General features: G+C 52.3%; 1 protein-coding gene across 3 annotated transcripts; it reads right to left on the bottom strand.

The window, feature by feature from the left end:
- Positions 1–30: 30 nt before the first annotated feature.
- Positions 31–22,131, bottom strand: ntn1b (netrin 1b). 3 transcript variants are annotated; one of them, XM_029158579.3, is made up of 8 exons: positions 21,991–22,131; positions 19,118–19,661; positions 17,924–18,967; positions 9,272–9,460; positions 7,565–7,714; positions 6,641–6,694; positions 4,542–4,616; positions 31–2,785 (listed from the first exon to the last, which is right to left on the bottom strand). In XM_029158579.3, the coding sequence occupies exons 2-8, from the start codon at positions 19,257–19,259 to the stop codon at positions 2,466–2,468; spliced, it is 1,974 nt and encodes a 657-aa protein (XP_029014412.1). In that variant the 5' UTR covers positions 19,260–19,661; positions 21,991–22,131; the 3' UTR covers positions 31–2,465. The 3 variants fall into 3 exon arrangements, 2 of the variants coding, with proteins under 2 accessions (XP_029014412.1, XP_055366762.1); XR_008695334.1 differs by lacking the exon at positions 21,991–22,131 and adding an exon at positions 2,923–3,034 and having other exon boundaries at positions 2,647–2,785; positions 19,118–19,829; XM_055510787.1 differs by lacking the exon at positions 21,991–22,131 and having other exon boundaries at positions 19,118–19,821.
- Between the last annotated feature and the right edge of the window lie 16 nt (positions 22,132–22,147).

Raw genomic sequence — 22,147 nt, 5'->3', positions numbered from 1 at the left:
CTGGTTCGTCCTAATGAAAACAAGCAAATACACTTTCTCCCAAATTCATTTAATTGTTTTTACAGCTTTATTTCAGATGAATTAATCTCAGCTCTATCAGCTGCTCTGAAGCCAAACACTGATAAACGGTCATCGCGTGAAAAACAGGTAAAAAAACAGACGGTCAAAAATAAAAAAAACAGGAAAAGCCTCAATGTTTCTCTCATTAAATATATTCATTTGTGATAAACATAATATATTAGTATTACAGGACATTACACAAATGTTTCCAATGACATGACTACACAACATTTACAAGAGGACAAATAAACATGTGCAGATAATTATCCAGTTGTGGAATTTATGGAGTACATGCACAGAGTGACGTGTTGTAACGCGTTGTAACACGTAGCATGATATAACACATTATCACGTTGTAAAGTGTAGGGTCACGTAACGTAGCATTGCATTGTAACTACTAGCATCACGATGTAGTGCGTTGTAATACGCAGCATCAACTTATAACATCCCGTAGCATTGCGTTGTAACACGTAGCATCGCGTTGTAACACCTAGCAACACGCTGTAACACGTAGCATCGTGCTGTAACACGTAGCATCGCGTTGTAACACGTAGCATCGCGCTGTAACACGTAGCATTGCGCTGTTACACGTAGCATCGCGTTGTAACACGTAGCATCGCGCTGTAACACGTAGCAATGCGTTGAAACACGTCACGTAGCATCGCGTTGTAACACGTAGCATTGCGTTTTAACATGCAGCATCGTGTTGTAAAATGTAGCATTGCGTTGTAACATGTAGCATCGTGTTGTAACACCTAGCATTGCGCTGTAACACGTAGCATCGCGCTGTAACACGTAGCATCGCGCTGTAACACGTAGCATCGCGTTGTAACACGTAGCATCGCGTTGTAACACGTAGCATCGCGTTTTAACACGCAGCATCGCGCTGTAACACGTAGCAATGCGTTGTAACACGTCACGTAGCATCGCGTTGTAACACGTAGCATTGCGTTTTAACATGCAGCATCGTGTTGTAAAATGTAGCATTGCGTTGTAACATGTAGCATCGTGTTGTAACACCTAGCATTGCGCTGTAACACGTAGCATCGCGCTGTAACACGTAGCATCGCGCTGTAACACGTAGCATCGCGTTGTAACACGTAGCATCGCGTTGTAACACGTAGCATCGCGTTTTAACACGCAGCATCGCATTGTAACACGTAGCATCGCGTTGTAACACGTAGCATCACGTTGTAACACGTAGCATCGCGTTTTAACACGCAGCATCGCGTTGTAAAATGTAGCATTGCGTTGTAACACGTAGCATTGTGTTGTAACACGTAGCATCGCGCTGTAACACGTAGCATCGCATTGTAGAATGTAGTATCGCGTTGTAACATGTGGCATTGCGTTGTAACAGGTAGCATCGCGTTGTAACACGTAGCATCACGCTGTAACACGTAGCGTCACGTTGTAATGCGTTGTAACGCACATCATGTTATAACATCTAACACCACGTAGCATTGTGGGACGGCTTGTTTTTCATCGGCTGAGTCATGGTCGTGTTCACGTAAAGTTAATGTTTAGCTACAACAGCACTAACAACTGCAACGCTCGGCGTCCTCTGAGGACCAAATGGGATCCCATCGGGTCGCTTTGAGCTGACAAGCGTTTGACAGCTGGATACAAAAAAACAACAAACGTGACTTTCATCACTCCACAGGTTATTTCTCCAACACAAACAGTTTATACAAAGTAAAGTTTTACATAATTCACAAGCATCGTTAGCTAGGAGTCAGTAAAGAGTGAGCATGCAGGGTGAGTGGCTCCTCCTCCAGTTTGGCCTGTTAAACGTTTAGACAATAAACTACTTAGACACTGGGAACATCATCATCATCATCATCATCTGAGGTTTGAACTAAGCAGCTTCCTGCCAGAAAACAACATTAGGGGCTTTTTTCACTAAACACGTGAACACGTCTAACATGCTCTAAGCTTCTAGGAATAAGTGCGTGGTTGTCGTCTACTCTACGTCTAGATGCTACTAAACATAATGTGGTGACTGACGGCTGACGTCATGGAGCCGCTGCAGTGAGCTGTGAGTGTCTCCACGACGACGAGGTAACTCTCACATGAGCAGTAATGACACGCTGGAACCACAGGTATGAGCGCAGACTTTCACTCAGTGTTTGGCAGGTTCGGGGGCGGCCTCCCTCAGCGGCAGCGGCTTCAGGAGGTGAGATGCGTTACAGACGCTTCGAGGGACAAATCTGTAACTTTAGGTGCAAACTCTGCATTTACCGTGAACGACAAACAGAACAAGAGTTGAACGGCTCCTACAGACAATCATTAACCCCAGAGCAGCAGCATCTGTCCTGCTCCTCACCCCCCCGGTTCGTCTCCCTCCTCTCATCATCCCAGGGGAGGCCTCGCATCGCCTCACCTCTCCCTCTCTCCAGGTACTTTTAGCACTTTCCCCTCTTATCGCGCTGCTGGAACTTCCTGAGCCGGCGGCCCCACAGGTCCTTCCAGGGGATGAGGAGGCTGCCCTTGTCGGCCACCACGCCGCTCTGCCCCGGGGAGTCGTCGTCTGTGCCCAGCAGCAGGTACTTCCGGCCGGGCTTGATCTTGGGGCATTTGCAGGCCACGTCCTTGGCGCGGACCCACAGCAGCTGGTCGCCGCGGCGGATGCGGTGCTCGCCTTGTTTGTACACAGAGATGATGTTGACGGTGAACTTCCACCACTCGCCCGCTTTGTCTCCCTTCAGGACGTGGACTTGGACCGCTGGACAAAGGAAAGGCGAGACAGCAGAACTTGAGACGCTTGAAGGTCATTTAAATGAACTTTTCTTAAAGGCTGAAGGCTGCAAACATGAACAGCTTCATACGTCGCAGGTTATAAATAACACCACCCTAACTTGCCTGCTTCGCGGCGCTAGCTGCTCTGAGCCTTTCAGGGCTAATCCTGGCTGCACATGGTCTCTCTGTGTTCACCGGTCGTCCCTGATCGCAGCCAAGAATGAGGAGAACCTGTCTGAGTGTGTGAGCAGATTGAAAGACGGTTTGTTGGGCTGAGTGGAGCGAGCTCTCACAGCTCCGCCATTCATCGCAACCTCTCCTTCATCCCACACATAAAGGGTGTGAGAGCAGGGGAGGAGGGGCCACTGTTTGTCTTCCCAGCCACAGAAAGACTCGCAGGAGAATCGGGATGTGTTTCCGACCTCATGAGGATCCGGGTTCTGCTCCCAGAGCCTCATCCAACTTCTCAGCGTGAGAATCCAGCGGCAGCAGTGCCTGAGGAGACTCGGTTACAGCGTCCAAACTCGCCTCTGTGTCGGCGTCTCTTTCTCCTTCAAGTGTGTTCTCAGTTTGTGGCCTGTATTTGAACAGAAATGCACACACACCTTGTGCCGCCTGCTTGGAGCTAAATAGCCGGCGGAGCCTGGGAGCGAGGGTCACACAGTCTATTAGGAAACAGTGTTTGTTGAGCCAGAGAGCGAGCCGATCCGGCTCTGGCACCGCGGCCCCGGGGACAGGCTTCCCACTGGGTCTATCTGCTGCGGGGGCGTGCGGCAGCTTGACACGGCACGCCACCAACAAGCCGGGGCTAATGAAATTAGAGCCTGCTTAATTAGCGCGGCCCCTGTCCCCTCTGGTTATCAGCTGAGCGGGCGAGCGATCGGGGCCGGGGGGGCAGAGGGTCCGAGGGGCCCGGCTTTGAGCGCTACCCCGGAACGTCGGTAAACACGCGGCCCTTTGATTCATTGTCCCCCGGTGGCAGCAGAGGGAGGGGACGTGTGTGCAGAGGAGGGAGTCAGGCGAGAATATAATCCCTTTGTGGCCACCGTCTCCGTAGCGACGGCACCGATGAAAAACAAAAATCGAATCAACAAAACATATTTCTTTCTCCCCAGGGCAGCAATCCGTCACCGTCTGCCTAATTTACCACCTGTTTGCGTCCCAAGGAATGCTCGGTGCACAACTGTGTTTAAACAGAGGGCCCCTTCCCGTGACCCCGGGGCCCGAGTGTGTGGCCCCTGAAGAACAGAGGAAGGCAGGGCGACGGCCTGAGGAATGAATTAGAGCTCTGCGTGGGGAAAACGTCTGCCACCCTGGAGCATCATCTGCTTCCAGAGGAACAGCAGAGAGGAGCAGCAGGAACCATGCAGCTGATTTATGGGAGCGGGCCGGTGTCAGAGCCGCTGATTTAGCTTTAAATCAACATGTAACCACTACTCAGAAATGGACGGGATGAATGAGCATCGATACAACGGAAGGAGTGAATGAAATACGCTGATGACGAGGCCGGAGGAGTGCTTCCTGTCTCAAAGCTGAGCCTTTAGCATGAAGACCCTCACACCTGTCATCAGAAACCCTGGAGGACTGTGTCTGACGCCTCCCTCCTCTGTGCTGTGCTACGCTAAGCTAACTCCTCCACCTGCGACAGTTCATGTTCACTGTTTGACCTCTAGGCGCCTGATTGAGACGTCTGACCTTTGACCTCCTGACGCCTGGCACTCCTGTGACCTGACTGGACTCACCGTAGTCTTTTTTACAGTACTTCTTCATGGTGATCTTCATCTTCCCTTTGGACGCTTTACAGTGAGACTCACAATCTGTGGAGACAGAGGCAGAGTTAGAGCTAACTGGTTTGGTGTGATGGGTTTGGGCTCCAGCTGGTTCCTCACATCACGCCCCGGGTTCTTACAGATGCCTTCACGGTGCCTCTGCAAACAGGATTAGCTTCCTGATCAGTGTCCCGATGTGCGTCGTGCTCTAAAGGCTGCAGAGGTCACAACCGACGGCCATGAGGTGAAATCAACCAGTGACCCACCAAACCCAGCAGCATCTCAGTCGTATTAGCAGTGCATCGGTGCGGAGCCTCAGTAACCAGGCAGCCGCCGAGGGACTGGAGGCCAAACTCAAAATTGAAATCATTTGTTCCCTCCACTTTCCACTGACTGACACAAATTGGAAGCAGATCATCTCGGAGTGTTGCCCCCTCCCACTCCACCTCTCCCAGAGCAATAAGCCCTGTGCTCTTTTCTGGGGGGGTGGGAAAGCTGGGCTGGGCACCGTGAGGAGAAAGGAGGGGGCAGTTGAGAGAGAGGGGCCTTTCAGCTCGCCTGAATATGGACAAACTTCATTATTTCTTCCAGCCCTCTGTCCAGTCTTCCCCTTTCTTCCCCATTATACTCGGTGTGAATGAGGTTGCCTGGGTAATGACGGGGGAAGAAAAAAACGCCCCCTACTCCCTCTTAAAAAAGAGAGAGAGGTTTGGGACGTGGACGAGGATCGAATTCATGTATGTGGAGAAAGCATTTCTGCTGGAATGTCTGAGGGAGAAATGAGAAAAGAGGAAATCCCAAAGTAAATGAATTTGACGAGTCCATATCGAGCACGGCTGATTTCCATGTAAATGAAGAGCCTTAATCTGCCGCGGCCCCGGGGGCCTTCATCATACCTCGCTCTGCCCATTAGCCCCTCTCTCATTAGGGTCCAGCTCCTGCTGTGAGGACAAACGCCCCCTTTGTGAACCGTGTCCACTCTGCAGGGCCACACTGCTCCTAATTTGGAGGGTGGTGTCTGTGGGGAGCAGGAATCCAGCACCTCCAGTCAGTCACGCATGATCGCCATGCAACCGGATCAGTCGGGATATTACAACTTTATCATTATCATTATCATTATCATTATTATTATTATTATCATAACCTTTTAACACTTGCATCACGTCTGATCGACAAAACATCTGCCTGAATTAATTTAGATTTACAAATGTTATGGGCAGGATTTGTTTTTGTATCTAAACTTGAGCTAAAATTTATTTCCTAATATTTTGCAATAATAACAGCTTTTTATTTAAATGTATTTAAAATGCTCAATATCCCAGGTGCGATTAACAACAATAATAAACAAAATAATGAAAATAATTTTGGGACTTAAAAGGTCAAATGAGAAGTAAATTATTAAATATATTGTCCAAAGAACCAAAGATAGGACTAATATTATAAGATCTGACTCATATTTAATCCAGAGTTTTTCTCTGAGACTCCAACGTTTGTGTCAGTCAAAGCCAGAACCTGCTGGTGCACAGTGACACGCACCCTCACCAGGCAAGTGAACAATGGGCTCAGGCTGGGCCTTGATTGAAATACAAACTGGTGCAAATGAAGCATGTAATCTGATTAGGGCAGAACCCTGGAGAGGCTGGGAACCCGGCGACGGAACCAGAGGGAACCCGGGGACGGGACCAGAGGTAACCCGGCGACGGAACCAGAGGGAACACGGGGACGGGACTAGAGGGAACCCAGCGATGGGACCAGAGGGAACCCGGGGACGGGACCAGAGGGAACCCGGGGACGGGACCAGAGGGAACACGGGGACGGGACCAGAGGGAACACGGGGACGGGACCAGAGGGAACACAGCGATGGGACCAGAGGGAACCCGGGGACGGGACCAGAGGGAACCCGGGGACGGGACCAGAGGGAACCCGGGGACGGGACCAGAGGGAACCCAGCGATGGGACCAGAGGTAACACCGGCCCAGTACCTGCAGACTACATCGGCAGCAGCACAAACACAGCTGGAGAAAGCACAGAGACGCAGCTGAGCAGCTGGACGTTGGTCCTCGTGGACTCACCTGTCGGCTCCTCGTAGTTGGTGGAAGTCACCGTTGGAGAAGCAGCAGGAATCTCTGTGACAAAGAGGAGCAGACGATTATTAGGAACAAACACTGTGCACTGATGACAGCATAAGAGCTTTTTTAAGAACGCCTCATGAGGTCCAGTAAACTGAAAGACCTGCTTCTATTTGCAAAACAAAGAGAAAGCAGGTTCACAGGTTTATGACCTGCACAACAGCGCGTCCTCCTGACATCAAGTTATCTTATCTGTCCGAGCCCGATGCTCTGAGCCAAAGCAGCGCCAGCGACTCATCTCTGTGTGTGAGGCGCTGGCGCCGAGAGCTGTAGGCGGGAGATTCGACCAATAAAGGAAGGACGCTAAGCAGCAGCCATGAGTTCAAACGTTAACCCACGAACTGGCTACAGGTGAAGGAGGAGAAACGCCGGATCCAAGGACGGAGCCAGAACCACGTGAATAAAAGGAACAAGCAGAACGCAGAGGTTCTAACTGAAGCAACGTCCTTGACTGAACAGCGTGAAGGTCACAGCATGAAGGTCACACAGCATGAAGGTCGCAGCATGAAGGTCACAGCATGAAGGTCACACAGCATGAGGGTCACAGCATGAAGGTCACACAGCATGAAGGTCACACAGCATGAAGGTCACACAGCATGAAGGTCACAGCATGAAGGTCACAGTATGAAGGTCACAGCATGAGGGTCACAGCATGAAGGTCACACAGCATGAAGGTCGCAGCATGAAGGTCACAGCATGAAGGTCACAGCATGAGGGTCACAGCATGAGGTCACACAGCATGAAGGTCACACAGCATGAAGGTCGCAGCATGAAGGTCACACAGCATGAAGGTCACACAGCATGAAGGTCACACAGCATGAAGGTCGCAGCATGAAGGTCACAGCATGGCCTCGTTCCCTCTCTTACTGATGCAGGGAGCGATGGGTGAGCGGCTCTGCTGGTAGCCCTTAGCGCAGCGGTTGCAGGTGATGCCCGTCACGCCGTCCTTACAGGGACACTGGCCCGTCGTCTGGTTGCACGTCTTCCCTGCAGCTCCGACCGGATGGCAGTCACACGCTAAAGAGGAAGAGACAGAGAACCACAGTCAGAACCCAGCAGAACCCAGCACCAGAACCTGGGCCTCGGAGCAGCAACGCTGCATCTCCACCCAGAGCAGCGGTGAAGCTGGAGGCTGTGTCCACTTAATGACCACATATCTGTGGGTTTGTGTGGAGAAGCTGCCTGAATAATGTTCCTCATTAACGGACGAGTGGGACGCTCTTCAAAGGGAGTTGAAGCCATCGCACGTTTCAGAGCGAGAAGTTTGCTCTGCCAGCGTTTGAAGTGCAGCCATTAGCTCGGCATGCGTGAGTCCGAGCGCCTCGCTTCGAGTGCCGCTCTGCGCTGGATTTATGAAGCTCCGCGAACATAACGAGACGCTTATTAAAGTGCTTTTGTGTTTTTGTTCCACTTGATTTGAATCATAAAAGCTTAGACCGCGTCTGTTAGTTAAAATAAATCAAAAGTGGAATTTTTAAGGGATTCAGTTTCTTTCCTCTGGGATTTCAGTGATGTAAGTGCATTAAGTCAGGAGAGGGGCGAGCGAGGCTCACAGACACGAGGAGAGAGAGAGAAACCGGTACTGAAACCGATCATCAACTAAACATGATTATCAAATGTACTACAAGTAATAAAGTAAGTTTTTGTGAGAAAACTAACACCAACAAACACTGGCTCTTCCTGAGTCTGTGGGTTCGAGGCGCCCTCACCTCCGCCCTGCAGAGGGCGCCACCCCCGTCTGCAGCTGCTGAGGTGTGAGCGCCAAAGGTACGCTGAGACGTGGAAACAAGAACATGCAATCAGGACGTTTGGGTTGAATCAGGCGTTCAAGCTACTGGTCCAACAGAGACAGAACCAACAGTGGGTCGAGCCCAGCCCGCAGTTCTATGTTCTGAGACTGAAGATTCGGGGTGACGAACGGAGTCGGTGAAGCCTCGGCGTCCGGCTCATCGCTCTCAGGTGTTCATCATTCCACCTGGATCTCTTTGCTTTCTACTCCTGAGGTTGTGTCTAAGTTCTTTTCACCACGTCTGCTCCGTGCTCGTCCTGCTGAACTCCCTCCCTCTCCGACGAGCCTTCATACCTTCCTGCCTGTCCTGCGTCTCTGGGACGTTTCTCTGAGTGATTGCAGTTTGTTTGCTCAGGACTCGGATCCTGAGGAAGCTGGAGACAGACGGCGCTGGGCCTTTGTCTCCCACGCATTCAACCTGACGTGAGCTCACACCTGGGACGGGAACAATCAGCTCTGTTCCGTTTGTTCTGTTTGTCTTGTCAGGGATCCACAGAGGAACCGGGCCCGGACCTGCACGGGTCACTTCAGCGAGCGACACCAGGACAGGTGGTCGCTTCACTCCCAGAACAAACGAGCGCGATGAGTTAAATCGTTGGAGGTAACTGTATTTTCACAGCTGCAGCATCATCAAGTTCTATATTTTCATTACATGATGACTGTGGAGATTGAAGTGAACAGAAAGATAAACGTGCCATGTGGTTCAGCTCAGAGGCCTGAAGTCGTTATTATTATGAGACGCTAGCTGCCGCCTCGCCGACCTTTGACCTCTGGGGCCTCCTTACCTTTGCAGGCTCTGCGGTGGGAGATGGATTTGCTCATGTCCCTGTAGAAGCCCTCTTTGCAGTAGTGGCAGTGGCGTCCGGCCGTGTTGTGGCGACAGTTGAGGCAGACGCCGCCGCTCCTCCTGCCCGACAGCTTGTACAGCTCCATGTTGAAGCGGCAGCGGCGGGCGTGGAGGTTGCAGTGGCAGGCTGGGCAGAGAGAAGGAAGCAGAGTGAGGCGGGTTGTGTGATCTGTCAGACCGGCGTCCGCCGAGCCTCGTGTGACAGACATTGAGCTGTGAGAAAAGCGCCGACGTCGCGTTAAGGCAGCAGTTATTGGAGCAGACGCTCAGACTTGCTTCTCTGCCACCTGCTTGTGAATTTAACCTCTGACCCCTGGGACGTCAGGCTGGACAACTTCCTGCCTTCCCTGATTTATTGTCATTGCTATTTTCACTCATCGACAGTGACCCTGAAGTTCACGCTGCTCAGGCAGAACCGGTTCTCTGCTGCAAAAAACACTCCCAGCACTTTAACAGAACCACATTGACATCAAACCTGGTTTGGCAAAAACAGGGCACCAGGTGCATCATGGGAGGAGCTGCTGGGGGCGGCAGCGAGGCGCTCGGGGCCAAGTTCTGCTACTGGCCCGGCTCACCTGCCTCGGCGCCGCTCACACATGCTTCCACCACGCCTGAACCCAGTCCACCTGATGCAGAACAGGTGGACTCAGAACTTAAACCTGGTTCTCGCCCGTAGCCTGAAACCTTAGGCCTGGTCCTAACCCTCCAAGAGCTCCCACAGCTGTCAGGCGTATCTCCCACACGCCTCCGCCTCATTCAACATCTTATCTCCACTTAAGGATGTTAAAAAGGCTTCAGCCAGACTGCCTCCATGAGTTCACAAAGCAGATCCTGGTTCTGACATTTGGGTTCATAATAAAAACCGGGGTTTAGATGAGCTCCAAGCTGGAGATTTAACAGGAGATGTGCAAACGGCCGTCACATGGAGCCTGCTGCTTGTGCAGCTGCTCATCGCTCGAGGCCTCCAGCTGATGAGCCTGTCTTATCTTCTCCACACGTCCAGGTTGCAGCTCAAGTGAGTGGTAAGTGGTGTCACGCGTTGACGTTATTTTCATATTGTGTTTGTGACACGATCCAGGCACTGAACAACAAAGTCTGGCTCAAACAGAGAAACCACTAAAACCAGAGTGAAAGTGCGACTGGTGCGTCTGAAAGGCAGAGTCTGTGCGTGGGGCGTTTGGACAGATGTCTCTCCTGGCTTTGCTCGTGTTTGCTGTCGAGGGCCACTCAAAGCTTCGCTCCAGTCTATTTCTGTTGGAGTGGCTTCTATGGCGAGCGAAGGAGGCGCTGCCGGTGGGTGGAAACGAACGCTCCCACGGCTTCGCTCCGGCGCCGGAGAGGACACTTCAGAATCAGCGGCTGCTGCTGATCGTCTCTGATGAGTCTTTGTCACGGACGGAATTAAGATTTTTCAGCGCGCGCTCAGATGTGCAGCGACGGCTCCGGCCCGCTGGGCCCAGCTCAGGTCCAATTACTCTCTCTTAATCCCCCACGGCGGCTCGATTCCCGGCGACGCAGCCTGCGAGCGGAGGAAAAGACAGCAGTCGGGCCTCGACAGGTCACCACGCGTCCCAGACGACTCGTGCTCTGAGTCTGAGCCTGAATAAAGGAGGCTCTGACGGACGGAGGCATTAAACATCGCATCATCACTGTTCATGAGTGGATGTAACAGAGACCAAACCTTGACTCCAGCGCTGCTGCAGCCACAGGTGTTACTGTGAGCGCGGACCGACAGGTTCCGGTGAAACCAAACCATTGGCGCCAGGACATGCGGCCTCATCGATGGCAGCGCCACCGCAGACGACCCTGAAGCCGCTTTCTGATCGGGCGCCGCCGTCAACAGTTGGTGCGGCCTGGTCTGAATGAGCCCAAGAGGCAGCGACATCTGTGGGTTGACCTGCCTCAAACACCGACCGCTGCAGGCGCCAGCAGCGACAGCATCAAATGAGTGAAGTCATGGTAGAAATGCTGCTGGAAGAGAAGCCTTTCACCACAGAAGGAAGCTGCTCTACAGACAGACTAGTCAAAGCTGAGGTCCATCCCATAATGATCAGCGTTTCCATGACACCTGCTGGTCACTAGCTCCGTCCACTTCCAGCGTTCAGCAGGACTGTTCTTTCCTTCAGTTCCAGCTGCTGCGAGTCGTGACCCTCCTGCATCCTGGAGCTGCAGTGAGTTTGACCTTTGACCCGTCCCCCCCGTGGGTCTGGCTCCACATTTTGCTTGGAAACTTTCTTTCTTACTGGTTCTGCTGTGGAGGTTATGGTATTCCAAGTATTTTCCAGACCACAGCTCAGGTTTCTGATGAATAGCTGCGTGTTTCCCACCTGACTCCACTGGCCCAGCGTCCTGCAGCCCCTCTCCGTGCAGCACATACTGATGTCATGGGGGCGTTCCCTTCCTTTACGAGCGCAGCCCTGTGATCTCTGGTGGAGATCAATTAGCTGAGCAATCAACCCGCCCCGCGCTTTGTGAGGCGCTGCTTGTAAACGGGCCGGTTGCCGGGCGAACGGGGAACCGCTCAACACAAACAGCCACCCAGGCTCCAGAGCAACGTGAGCTCACACGGCCAGAAGCCACGCATTCACCGCAGTGTTAGAGGCGACCTGGGGAAGACTGACGACACGCAGAATCACAACAAAACCACAAACCACCACTAACGGAGGAGCACAGCGTCCTGTGAATAATGGAAGGCGGCGGCCGGCGAGGACGCAGTGGACGCCAACATTCTGTCCTTGGATCTTCGTTGCGTGCCACTCGTTCTCCATCGCCCGTTTGTCTTGACTTCACGTACTGTAATTAAAGCAGCGAAGTGGAGAAACGGCAGCAGATGGGCCCAGAAGCAGAACAAAGGACGGGGAAGAAAGGAGCCGGGTCTCAGGCCTCACTGCAGACGGACCCTCCTCACATCATTGTTTGCCTGCAGAGTTTGGCCAAAAACGGCACTGAGTCACTTTAACAAATGTCAGGTTTGTTTCCTGAGAGACGCTGGAGGAAACGGGCCTGGATCTAAAACGGCCCAAAGCTGACGGACGAGTGGAGGAACCTCCTGTCGGTTTATCCTTGTCTACATCAACAGACTCATCACTGACCACTGGGTGCTTTATGAGATTTTCTGTCTTCATTTAAAGTTTGATTCTCTGCGGTTTCCTGTCTGAGCCATTCTAGGGGCGTCGCTATGGAAACACGCTGATCTTTCCTTCCTTGACTTTATTTCCTCACTTTTGTGGGAAGGGTGATAAAACATCTGCAGTTTTTAAACTTGACAAGCAAATTCTGTCCTCTGTTCAGGAGCCCGGTTCTGTCCAAAACCCAAAGGACGAAACTGAACAGCCCAGAGGAGCTGAGTGTCAGCGTTCTAAGCTAATGCTAAAGCTAACGCTAAGGCATCCCAGTGGAGACAAAGTCATTTTAACCGTCCGGCGCGCGGCTCATCCACGGTCGGAGGGAATCAAGGAAACAGGAAGGCACGAGGCTGTGAATCCCTGAGGTGATTGTTTCCTCAGAGTGACGGTTTCTAACCAGACATGACAGAATCCCTCCTCTCACTCCTTTTAACCTGCATCCAAACATTTGGGTTTAAAAAGGTCAAACTCATTATGTGACAACGAAGAAACTGCTTTTTCTCCAGACAGGAAGGAAAATGCAGGGAATCAACAGTCAGCAGCTGTTTTGATGGAAACGGTGAGGGTCATTTGAGGGTTCCTCGGTGCTGTGTTCGTTCCTGCCCCAGTCTGTGTTCTGGTTGCTAGGAGGCTCCAGGACATGGCACCGGGCTGAGGAGGAAAAGGCTGGGTTCTTCCTGGAGCCGCCAGCTGCTGCAACTCAGTGAACCTTCAGACGTGATGAGGGAAACCAGTGGCTGCTGTCAATCAAAGCATCGACCACTCAACATTTCTGATCGTGTCTGATCGTCTCGACTGCCTCACTTTGAAGGCTCTTCACATTTAAATCCAATGCATTTAATGTGGATGACTTATTATTAGCTTCAAGAAAGCATCTACCCTTTTCATCTGTTGGACTCATTTTGCTGCAGGTTTTTATTGTTGCTAGGCAACCACTGAATCACTGAGCTTCCACTGATGACACATGGAGACAGGAGACCTGCTCCACCTGCTGCAGCTTCACCTGGACGAGTGTCAGTGTGTCACACAAACGCAGGAGGCAGATGAACACAGTCAGATGCTTCACTGCTGATGGCAACACACACGTCTAAGGATCGAGCCCACACGGAGGATATTCAATTGTTAAAGCAGCTACACAGCAGTAAGGTGCATCGGCTCATCTGCTCAGTAAACCATGATCCGGCTGCTGCTCATTCACATGGTACCTTGACTCAGATGAGTGCTGTACTTTCTGTGGACGTGGCTCCAGAACACTAACGGACCCAGGATCCGCTGAGATGCTGCTGGGTGGTGCTGCTCTGAGCTCACTCGTTTCCAGCCAACTAAGTGGGAACCAGATACAGAGCATCGCTATCTGCGGCGCACACGCTGCGCTCCCACGGCCGGAGACGGGAGGAAACCGTCTGGAGAGCGTCTGGATCTGCAGAGGAAGGAAGTCCCTTCTACTGGGCCTGAGCGGCCGTCATGCCCACTCACAGCGCAGGAGTTATGGAGGACTCCCTGCTCCTGGTCTGACCAGGCAGCGGCCTCGATCACCAGCGCAGCGAGCTCAGGGAAGATTGCAAACAATCAATCCCCAGGTTCTGCCTCCGTGGAGCCGCGTTGGGATATTTATAGTGGTGTAGGGTTTTGCAGCGGTAGCGCCCGCTCCCCTCTGCTCCATCCATCCTGCTGCATATCCCTTAAATCCAATAAGTGCTTCCTCATTCCCCCTCAGAGCAGAATTGGCCACTGGGGTTTTTAGAGATGGAGACAGAGCGAAGGAGGATGTAGAAATCCATTATGGAGCAGCGAAGACCTTTCACAGAGGCCCACGCACGAGTTCTATGGAAAAACAAATATGAAAACAAGAACCGACAACTGCACTTCCTTTGCACCGTCTGCTTATTATGTCTGCGCCGTGTTTGTTTGAACGCGTTCTGGAGAGAAGTGGCCGTTAATAAGAGGAGCAGCTGACGCTTGGATTCATTTAAATATTTAGTTAAGAGTGTAACTTTAAACAAGCACCCAAGCTTCAGGTCATCTCTTTGGAAAGTCCCTCCGAGCTCCTGTAGGAGTCACAGGAAGGATCAGGACCTTCAGGGAAAATGGATCCATTCGCCCGTCGGTGCCTTTGTGTTCAGTAAAAAGGCCGCGTGGCGACAGCGCAGCAGGGAGGATGCTACCAAAGGAGCTTAGGCCACGCTGCCGGGGGAGGGGGGGGGGGGGGGGGGGTGAGCGCCGTGTGTCGGTGGCAGCTCAGCAGGGGAGCTGGCTGCAGGACGGGGCTGAGGCAGCGCCGCTGTAGAACCACTGTAGAGCCGAGGATCCACATCTGCACCGCTCTCATCTGGACGTCCATGGAAGTGAGGACCTTCATTGACATAACGCCTCCCTAGCCCCTCACCCTAACCATCAAAACTAAAGGCAGACATCTAACCTTTGCTCCAACCCAGCCAAAAGTCAATTCTAACCTCAGCCCTAAAATCACACCTTGACCCTCAAAAAAGCCTTCGGACTGGTGTCCACGTTAGCAATGTCCTCACTTGATAGGAAAGTTGATGGTTTACGGTCCCCACGTTGTAGAGAAAACATGTACACACACACACACACACACACACACACACACACACACACGCGCGCGCACACACACGCGCACACACTCTCCTGTGACTTGTCATGATGCTGGGATCTGTGTGATGATGAACAGTGTGAGCAGTGAAAAGAAGGCTCTTAAAACCTCAGCGAATCCTTTCTGGCTCCAAACGTCGCGTCTGTGTTAAATTATGAGCTCAACAAAACAAAATGCTGAGAACACGCTGCCTGCAGCCAGAGGACGGTGGAGCGCAGCCGAGCGATCCCGAATACGCGTCTGCTCAGAAAAGCTCAGCAGTCGGAAGCTGTGGACCAGAACCCTCAAACTAGATCTCAGTAATTCTGTCTGACCCAGAACAAGGTCAGAACCTGCAGAGGTCCAGTTCAACATCTCAGCTCTACTCTGAGCAAACGCTCCCAGAACCATCATGTGACGGACCACGGAACAGCAACGTCCTGCTTTACAGACGGGTCACTGTTAGAGAGAGAAGACCGGACCGGACTAGAACCAGAACCAGCACCAGTGATCAGCCACAGACAGCTCTAAAAAAGACAATAATAAAAATAGACTTTTATATGAATCTTGAACATCTTTCAAACCACGTAATTTGTCATCGTTTCTACACCGTCAGATCTACTGTTTTTGGACCTACTGGTGCTGCCACCAGTTTGCACTGGGCAGACTGGGAGCAGCAGCAGATGTCTGTGTGAGCTTCATACCAACAAGCAGGAAGCAAACAGACTCTGGAGCCGGACAGCTGGCGTCCGCCTGTCGGATCAGATCAACAGATTTCCTCACTTCAATCAGAATCATCTGAAGCCCAGCAATCGGCTGCCAGCACCAGAACCAAGCTGAACCTGCAGCAGAACCATTACGAAACCAGAACACGAGCAAAGCGAGTGACTGAGGCAGAAAGAAAGTTCCCAGCGTCTCTCCTCAGCCCGTCAGTCAGACCCGACGGACTGTCAGGGGTCAGTGCTGAACGTGGGGAGGATATGAATCAGCTGTCTGGGCCGGACGGGTCCACCGGGTCCACCGGGTCCGAACCCAGTCATACTTTTAGGACTCAACTTGAATGAAACCTTTCACTTGTTTCACATTTCATCTATGGTTGAATCTAGTGCTGAACAGAACCAACTGGACAAATCCAGAACCTAGACAGACCCATTCCTCCGGTTCTGGAGTGACCCACCCGGACAGGCCCACCCTCTGGTTCTTTCCCGTTACAATTTCTCTCATTCTCTGCGTTCATCCATCCATTTTACTGGTCTCTTGTGTTTTTACTGGTCTGGTGGTGGTTTGGACAGAACACCAAACCATCCAGAGGCCCGGCTCAGCTCCTGAGCCCGGTCCGGCGGCCCGGCGCACGGTAGCGGCTGTTTGTGGCTTCGTAGCGATCCTTCAGGAATGTGGATGCCGCTGCTGCTGCCAACATCAACCGCTGCCGGAGTCATGGGAAACGGGCTTCATGTCACTTCCTCCAGGCCTGAGAGAGAAACCACACCTCTGTCTCCGTCCCTCCGTCCGTCAATCCATCATTAGCTCCATGGAAACAGCCCCTCCTCCGGGTCGTCTTCTTTCACGCTAGGTGTTATTATTATTGTTACGTCCCCTTTGGCACCCGTGCTTCTGTGTTTTCACCTGATGACACCAGTGGCACTGAAAGCGGCCTCCGTCCGACATGCGGATGGCTTTTGTTTTAGTCAAATACACCCACGCCGGCTTCGCGGGGCCAAAGGCGGAGGCGGAGCACAACAGCGTGTTCCGTTTGGTCGAGCGAACCGAGGCAGTGCGTTTCCAGGTTTAGTGGCGGAACCGGGCCCCTGCGCGGAGCGGCTCCATCCAGCCTCAGATCTGGCTTCAAATTCACCCAATTCATTTCACTTTTATTTATTTAGCGCCAATTGACAGCAACAGTTTTCTCAGAGCACTTTACAAGGTGAAGGTTTAAGACCCGACACAAGTAAAACCAAACAAATTACCTCGTGCTTTGTCCCCACTGAATAGTTGACTGGCTCCAAAGTGGCCGTTTATATTCTAGGTGCCAGACGTGTCAATAAAAGCGCCTAATCGCCCGTCGGATCTGTCAGAGCACCTGCTGGTGGAAACACGTTTCCGCCCATTAACCCGCTGCTGCAGTCGGAACCACATCCACACAGTCACGCGCTCGGAGTCGCTGAAACGATTCCGGCTCCTCGTTTTCAAAAGCAATTTGTACCTGGCTGTTTTTAAAAAACAGGACTTTTAGAAACATTTACAGCTTCTAAAATCTGAGAAGAAAATATGAAATTCTAATAATCAGTGTGTATTCATGACATTGAAAAACCTAAACTTTCAACTAAAATGAATACATTTTAATGTATTTCTGGATTAAAATATTTGTAACATTTTATTTAAAAACCGTAATAAATATATTCGCATTTCGACTAATATCTCTATAAGTGCGTGTCACGCTTCTCTGCGTTTGTCACCATTTGTAATTTTGTTTTCGACCAGTAAGAACGCGGATGAAATCTCCAATTAATCATTTCAATTTCATTTATTATTTTAATCAATTAATTTTTTTTTGAGTTTAACAAAAAATCCCGCATTGACTCGTTTAGGCTGAAGCGCGAGGCCTCTGAACGGAAACGCGTTTCTCCTGTAGCTACAGTAACGTTTAAAAACGATATATTCAATATATTAAAATATTAAATAATTGAAATATCAAGGACCTAACGTTGTGCAAACTAAATGAAAGGTTTTCATTAACAAAGCACTGGACGGTGCGTAATTTGTGTGCGTAAAAGCTGAATCAAGGCGATGCGTCCAATGAAGGCAGTGATTGTCGTTATATTATTATTACACGTTTGCTGGTGATTTTTAAGAACTCGCTGTGACGGGCTCTTACCGACACACTCGTTGGCTTCTCTGGCCGTGGCGCGCTGCCACGGCCGGTCGTAGTGGAACGGCTTGCACCTGTCGCACTCAGGACCCGCCGTGTTGTGTTTGCACTCACAGACCAGGTTCCCGTCGCGGTCCTTGACGCATTTGGAAGCGTGTCCGTTGCACTTGCACCGTCCTCCCACCTGCAGGTCCGACACGGCGTAAAAGTAGGAGTCTCGCGCCAGCTCCGAGTCGTCCTCGTTCTCGTCTCCAAAGGTGTGAAGTCGGCTGAAGATCACCTTGACGTCCGTGGCCGTCACCCAGTCCTGCAGCACCGGGGAGTTGTCGAAGTCGTGCGCGGACGGGCGTCCGTCCAGGGTGCTGAAGGCGATGAGGCCGCCGGTCAGAGGGTGCATGTCGGTGTGCGAGTCCGTGCAGATCGCTTCCTGCTCGTTCTGTTTGGTGATTGCGGCCTTGTTCTGTCGGTTGAACATCTTCTTGCACTGGGTGGAGTAAAACTGAAAGGGCACCCAGGACTTGCCGTAGTCCATGGACTTGTAGATCGCCATAGACTCCGGTCTGGGTGAGCAGAACTGCAGGCTCACGTAGGTCACCTCAAACTTCTTGCCCAGAGACAGCGTGAGCGTGACGTTCTGCGGGTACTGCATGTAGTTCTCCGACTGCCAGCAGGTGAGGTTGTGCGGGTTGTTCAGGTCCGTCAGATACGCGGCCGGATGGGACTTCTTGGGGTCCGCGGCGTCGCACGTGTGGCAGTCCCTCGTGCGCTCCTCTCCCTTCTCGGTCACCACGCAGTACCTGGCGGCGGGGCTGCCGCAGGTGCTGGACACGCGCACGTCCTTCCCGAAAGCGGAGTTCACAAAGTCGGGGATGCACCTCCGCGGGTTCCCGTTCTCGTCGTAGCACGGGTCTGGAGGAGAAGACTGCGCCGCAAACATGCTGAGTCCGTACCCTGCAAAGACCGCCTCGGTCAGAGCAGCAGCCAGCGCCACGGCGACCCACACCTCCGCGAGCCCGTGCATTGTGACCCTCGCGCCGCAGGGACTCTGTGCTGGAGACAAACGATCAGAGTTAAAACAACTACAGTCACTCATACACGTTGGTGACGCGCAAAGATCCACACACAAACCGCCGCGTGCAACATAATGAAAGTGAATGAAATATTCTGACGAGGCAAAGAAAACTCCACCCAGGACTCTACCTCCAAATAAACTCCTCAGCTGAAAGAGGCGCACCAGAACCCAGCGCTCGTGCACCTCCCTTTGAGTCAGAGTGAGGTATGACAAACACCCAGCTCCTCCGCCTGTCACACCCCTGCCCACCTCTGCCTCGTTCTGTCCCATTCCCTCGGAGCTGCAGCAGAAAAAGGGCTTCACTCAGTCAGAGCGGACGAGACGAGTCCGTGGAGCGCGTGGGTTCAGGAGAGAGAACAGCGCCATCTAGCGGAGGCGCATCGGAGCTACACGCTAGAGACCTCAGAGACGAAGTACCCACGTATCATCACTGTGTCCTGAGGCCAGAAAACCGGTTTGGAAGAGATGAAAACGGGCCTCCGTGTCCTGAGCAGCATCTCCATCACACTGACACTGAGCTGGAAACAGGACAGAAGGTTTCAACTGACGTCCAACTGACCTCAGTCCAGAGACCAGAGACGCAGTCAGGACTGAGGAGACGACGGGATGCGTCTGGAGGATCTGTAGCGGCACAAATACGAGTCCGAGCCTTTCATTTGTCCTTAGTTCAACCTGAAGGAGCCAAAACACATCACAGGAGAAAATGAAATAACTTGGAGACAAACAGTCGCTGCGAGCTTCAGCAGCCGCTTGGTTCCGTTACGACACTTGCACGATCGGACCTCTGCGTCTTTAAGATCCTTAAGAAGGAAATCAGCTTAGACACGCTTCCACGTGAACGCTTCCACGTGAACGCTCCTACGTGAACGCTTCCACGTGAACGCTTCCACGTGAACGCTTCCACGTGAACGCTTCCACGTGAACGCTTTACGTGAACGCTTCCACGTGAACGCTTCCACGTGAACGCTTTATGTGAACGCTTCCACATGAACGCTCCTACGGGGACGCTCCTACGGGGACGCTTCCACGTGGACGCTCCTACGTGAACGCTCCTACGTGAACGTTTCCACGTGAACGTTTCCACGTGAACGCTCCTACGTGAACGCTTTTACGTGAATGCTTCCACGTGAACGCTCCTACGGGGACGTTTCCACGTGAACGCCCCTACGTGAACGTTTCCACGTGAACGGTTCCACGTGCACGCTTCCACGTGCACGCTTCCACGTGCACGCTTCCACGTGCACGCTTCCACGTAAATGTTTCCACGTGCACGCTTCCACGTGAACGCTCCTACGTGAACGCTCCTACGTGAACGTTTCCACGTGAACGTTTCCATGTGAACGCTCCTACGTGAACGCTTCCACGTGAACGCTTCCACGTGAACGCTTCCACGTGAACGCTTCCACGTGAACGCTTCCACGTGAACGCTTTACGTGAACGCTTCCACGTGAACGCTCCTACGTGAACGCTCCTACGTGAACGCTTCCACGTGAACGCTTCCACGTGAACGCTCCTACGGGGACGCTTCCACGTGGACGCTTCCACGTGGACGCTTCCACGTGAACGTTTCCACGTGAACGTTTCCACGTGAACGTTTCCACGTGAACGTTTCCACGTGAACGTTTCCACGTGAACGCTCCTACGTGAACGTTTCCACGTGAACGCTCCTACGTGAACGCTTCCACGTGAACGCTCCTACGTGAACGCTTCTACGTGAACGTTTCCACGTGAACGTTTCCATGTGAACGCTCCTACGTGAACGCTTCCACGTGAACGCTTCCACGTGAACGCTTCCACGTGAACGCTTCCACGTGAACGCTTCCACGTGAACGCTTCCACGTGAACGCTTCCACGTGAACGCTCCTACGTGAACGCTCCTACGTGAACGCTTCCACGTGAACGCTCCTACGTGAACGCTCCTACGTGAACGCTTCCACGTGAACGCTTCCACGTGAACGCTCCTACGGGGACGCTTCCACGTGGACGCTTCCACGTGAACGCTCCTACGTGAACGCTTCTACGTGAACGTTTCCACGTGAACGTTTCCACGTGAACGTTTCCACGTGAACGTTTCCACGTGAACGTTTCCACGTGAACGCTCCTACGTGAACGTTTCCACGTGAACGCTCCTACGTGAACGCTTCCACGTGAACGCTCCTACGTGAACGCTTCTACGTGAACGTTCCACGTGAACGTTTCCATGTGAACGCTCCTACGTGAACGCTTCCACGTGAACGCTTCCACGTGAACGCTTCCACGTGAACGCTTCCACGTGAACGCTTCCACGTGAACGCTCCTACGTGAACGCTTCCACGTGAACGCTCCTACGTGAACGCTTCTACGTGAACGTTTCCACGTGAACGTTTCCATGTGAACGCTCCTACGTGAACGCTTCCACGTGAACGCTTCCACGTGAACGCTCCTACGTGAACGCTCCTACGTGCACGCTTCCACGTGCACGCTTCCACGTGCACGCTTCCACGTGAAGGCTTCCACGTGAACGCTCCTACGGGGACGTTTCCACGTGAACGCCCCTACGTGAACGCTCCTACGGGGACGTTTCCACGTGAACGCCCCTACGTGAACGTTTCCACGTGAACGGTTCCACGTGCACGCTTCCACGTGCACGCTTCCACGTGCACGCTTCCACGTAAATGTTTCCACGTGCACGCTTCCACGTGAACGCTCCTACGTGAACGCTTCCACGTGAACGCTCCTACGTGAACGCTTCCACGTAAATGTTTCCACGTGCACGCTTCCACGTGCACGCTTCCACGTGCACGCTTCTAAGTGAACGCTCCTACGTGAACACTTTTACGTGAACTCTCCTACGTGAACGCTTTTACGTGCACGCTTTAATGTGAACGCTTCCAAGTGAATGCTCCTACGTGAACATGTGTGCGCATGTGTGTTTGTGCGCGCATGTGCGTTTGTGTGTGTGTGTGTGGTCTTATCTCTTATCTGACATCACTGCCGTCTGCACTCTATGATTCAAACTCACCCTAGTGGTTCAGACACCAGCTCTAATCGTCTCTTGACTTCGCTGTAGGTTTGTGCTGAATCTGCTTCTTCAGCTGTTGTTTTAGATGAACAAACTGGGTCGAGAACACGAACGTGGTGGACAGCTAGAAGGAGCCTCAGGGTCCGATCAGTGAGAC

Source organism: Betta splendens, chromosome 8 (assembly GCF_900634795.4).
Source record: "Betta splendens chromosome 8, fBetSpl5.4, whole genome shotgun sequence".
NCBI lineage: Eukaryota > Metazoa > Chordata > Actinopteri > Anabantiformes > Osphronemidae > Betta > Betta splendens.
Note: the sequence above shows the minus strand (reverse complement) of the source record. Positions and strands in the feature narration are given on the sequence as shown.

Bases quoted from the DNA above. Each gene is read 5' to 3' on its own strand.
- ntn1b (XM_029158579.3), bottom strand. From the start codon at position 19,259: ATGGGACAGAACGAGGCAGAGGTGGGCAGGGGTGTGACAGGCGGAGGA. The intron at 6,695-7,564 runs GTAAGAGAGGGA...TCTTTGTCACAG, and splicing joins ACCCATCGCTCCCTGCATCA to AGATTCCTGCTGCTTCTCCA. The intron at 4,617-6,640 runs GTGAGTCCACGA...CTGTCTCCACAG, and splicing joins CAACTACGAGGAGCCGACAG to ATTGTGAGTCTCACTGTAAA.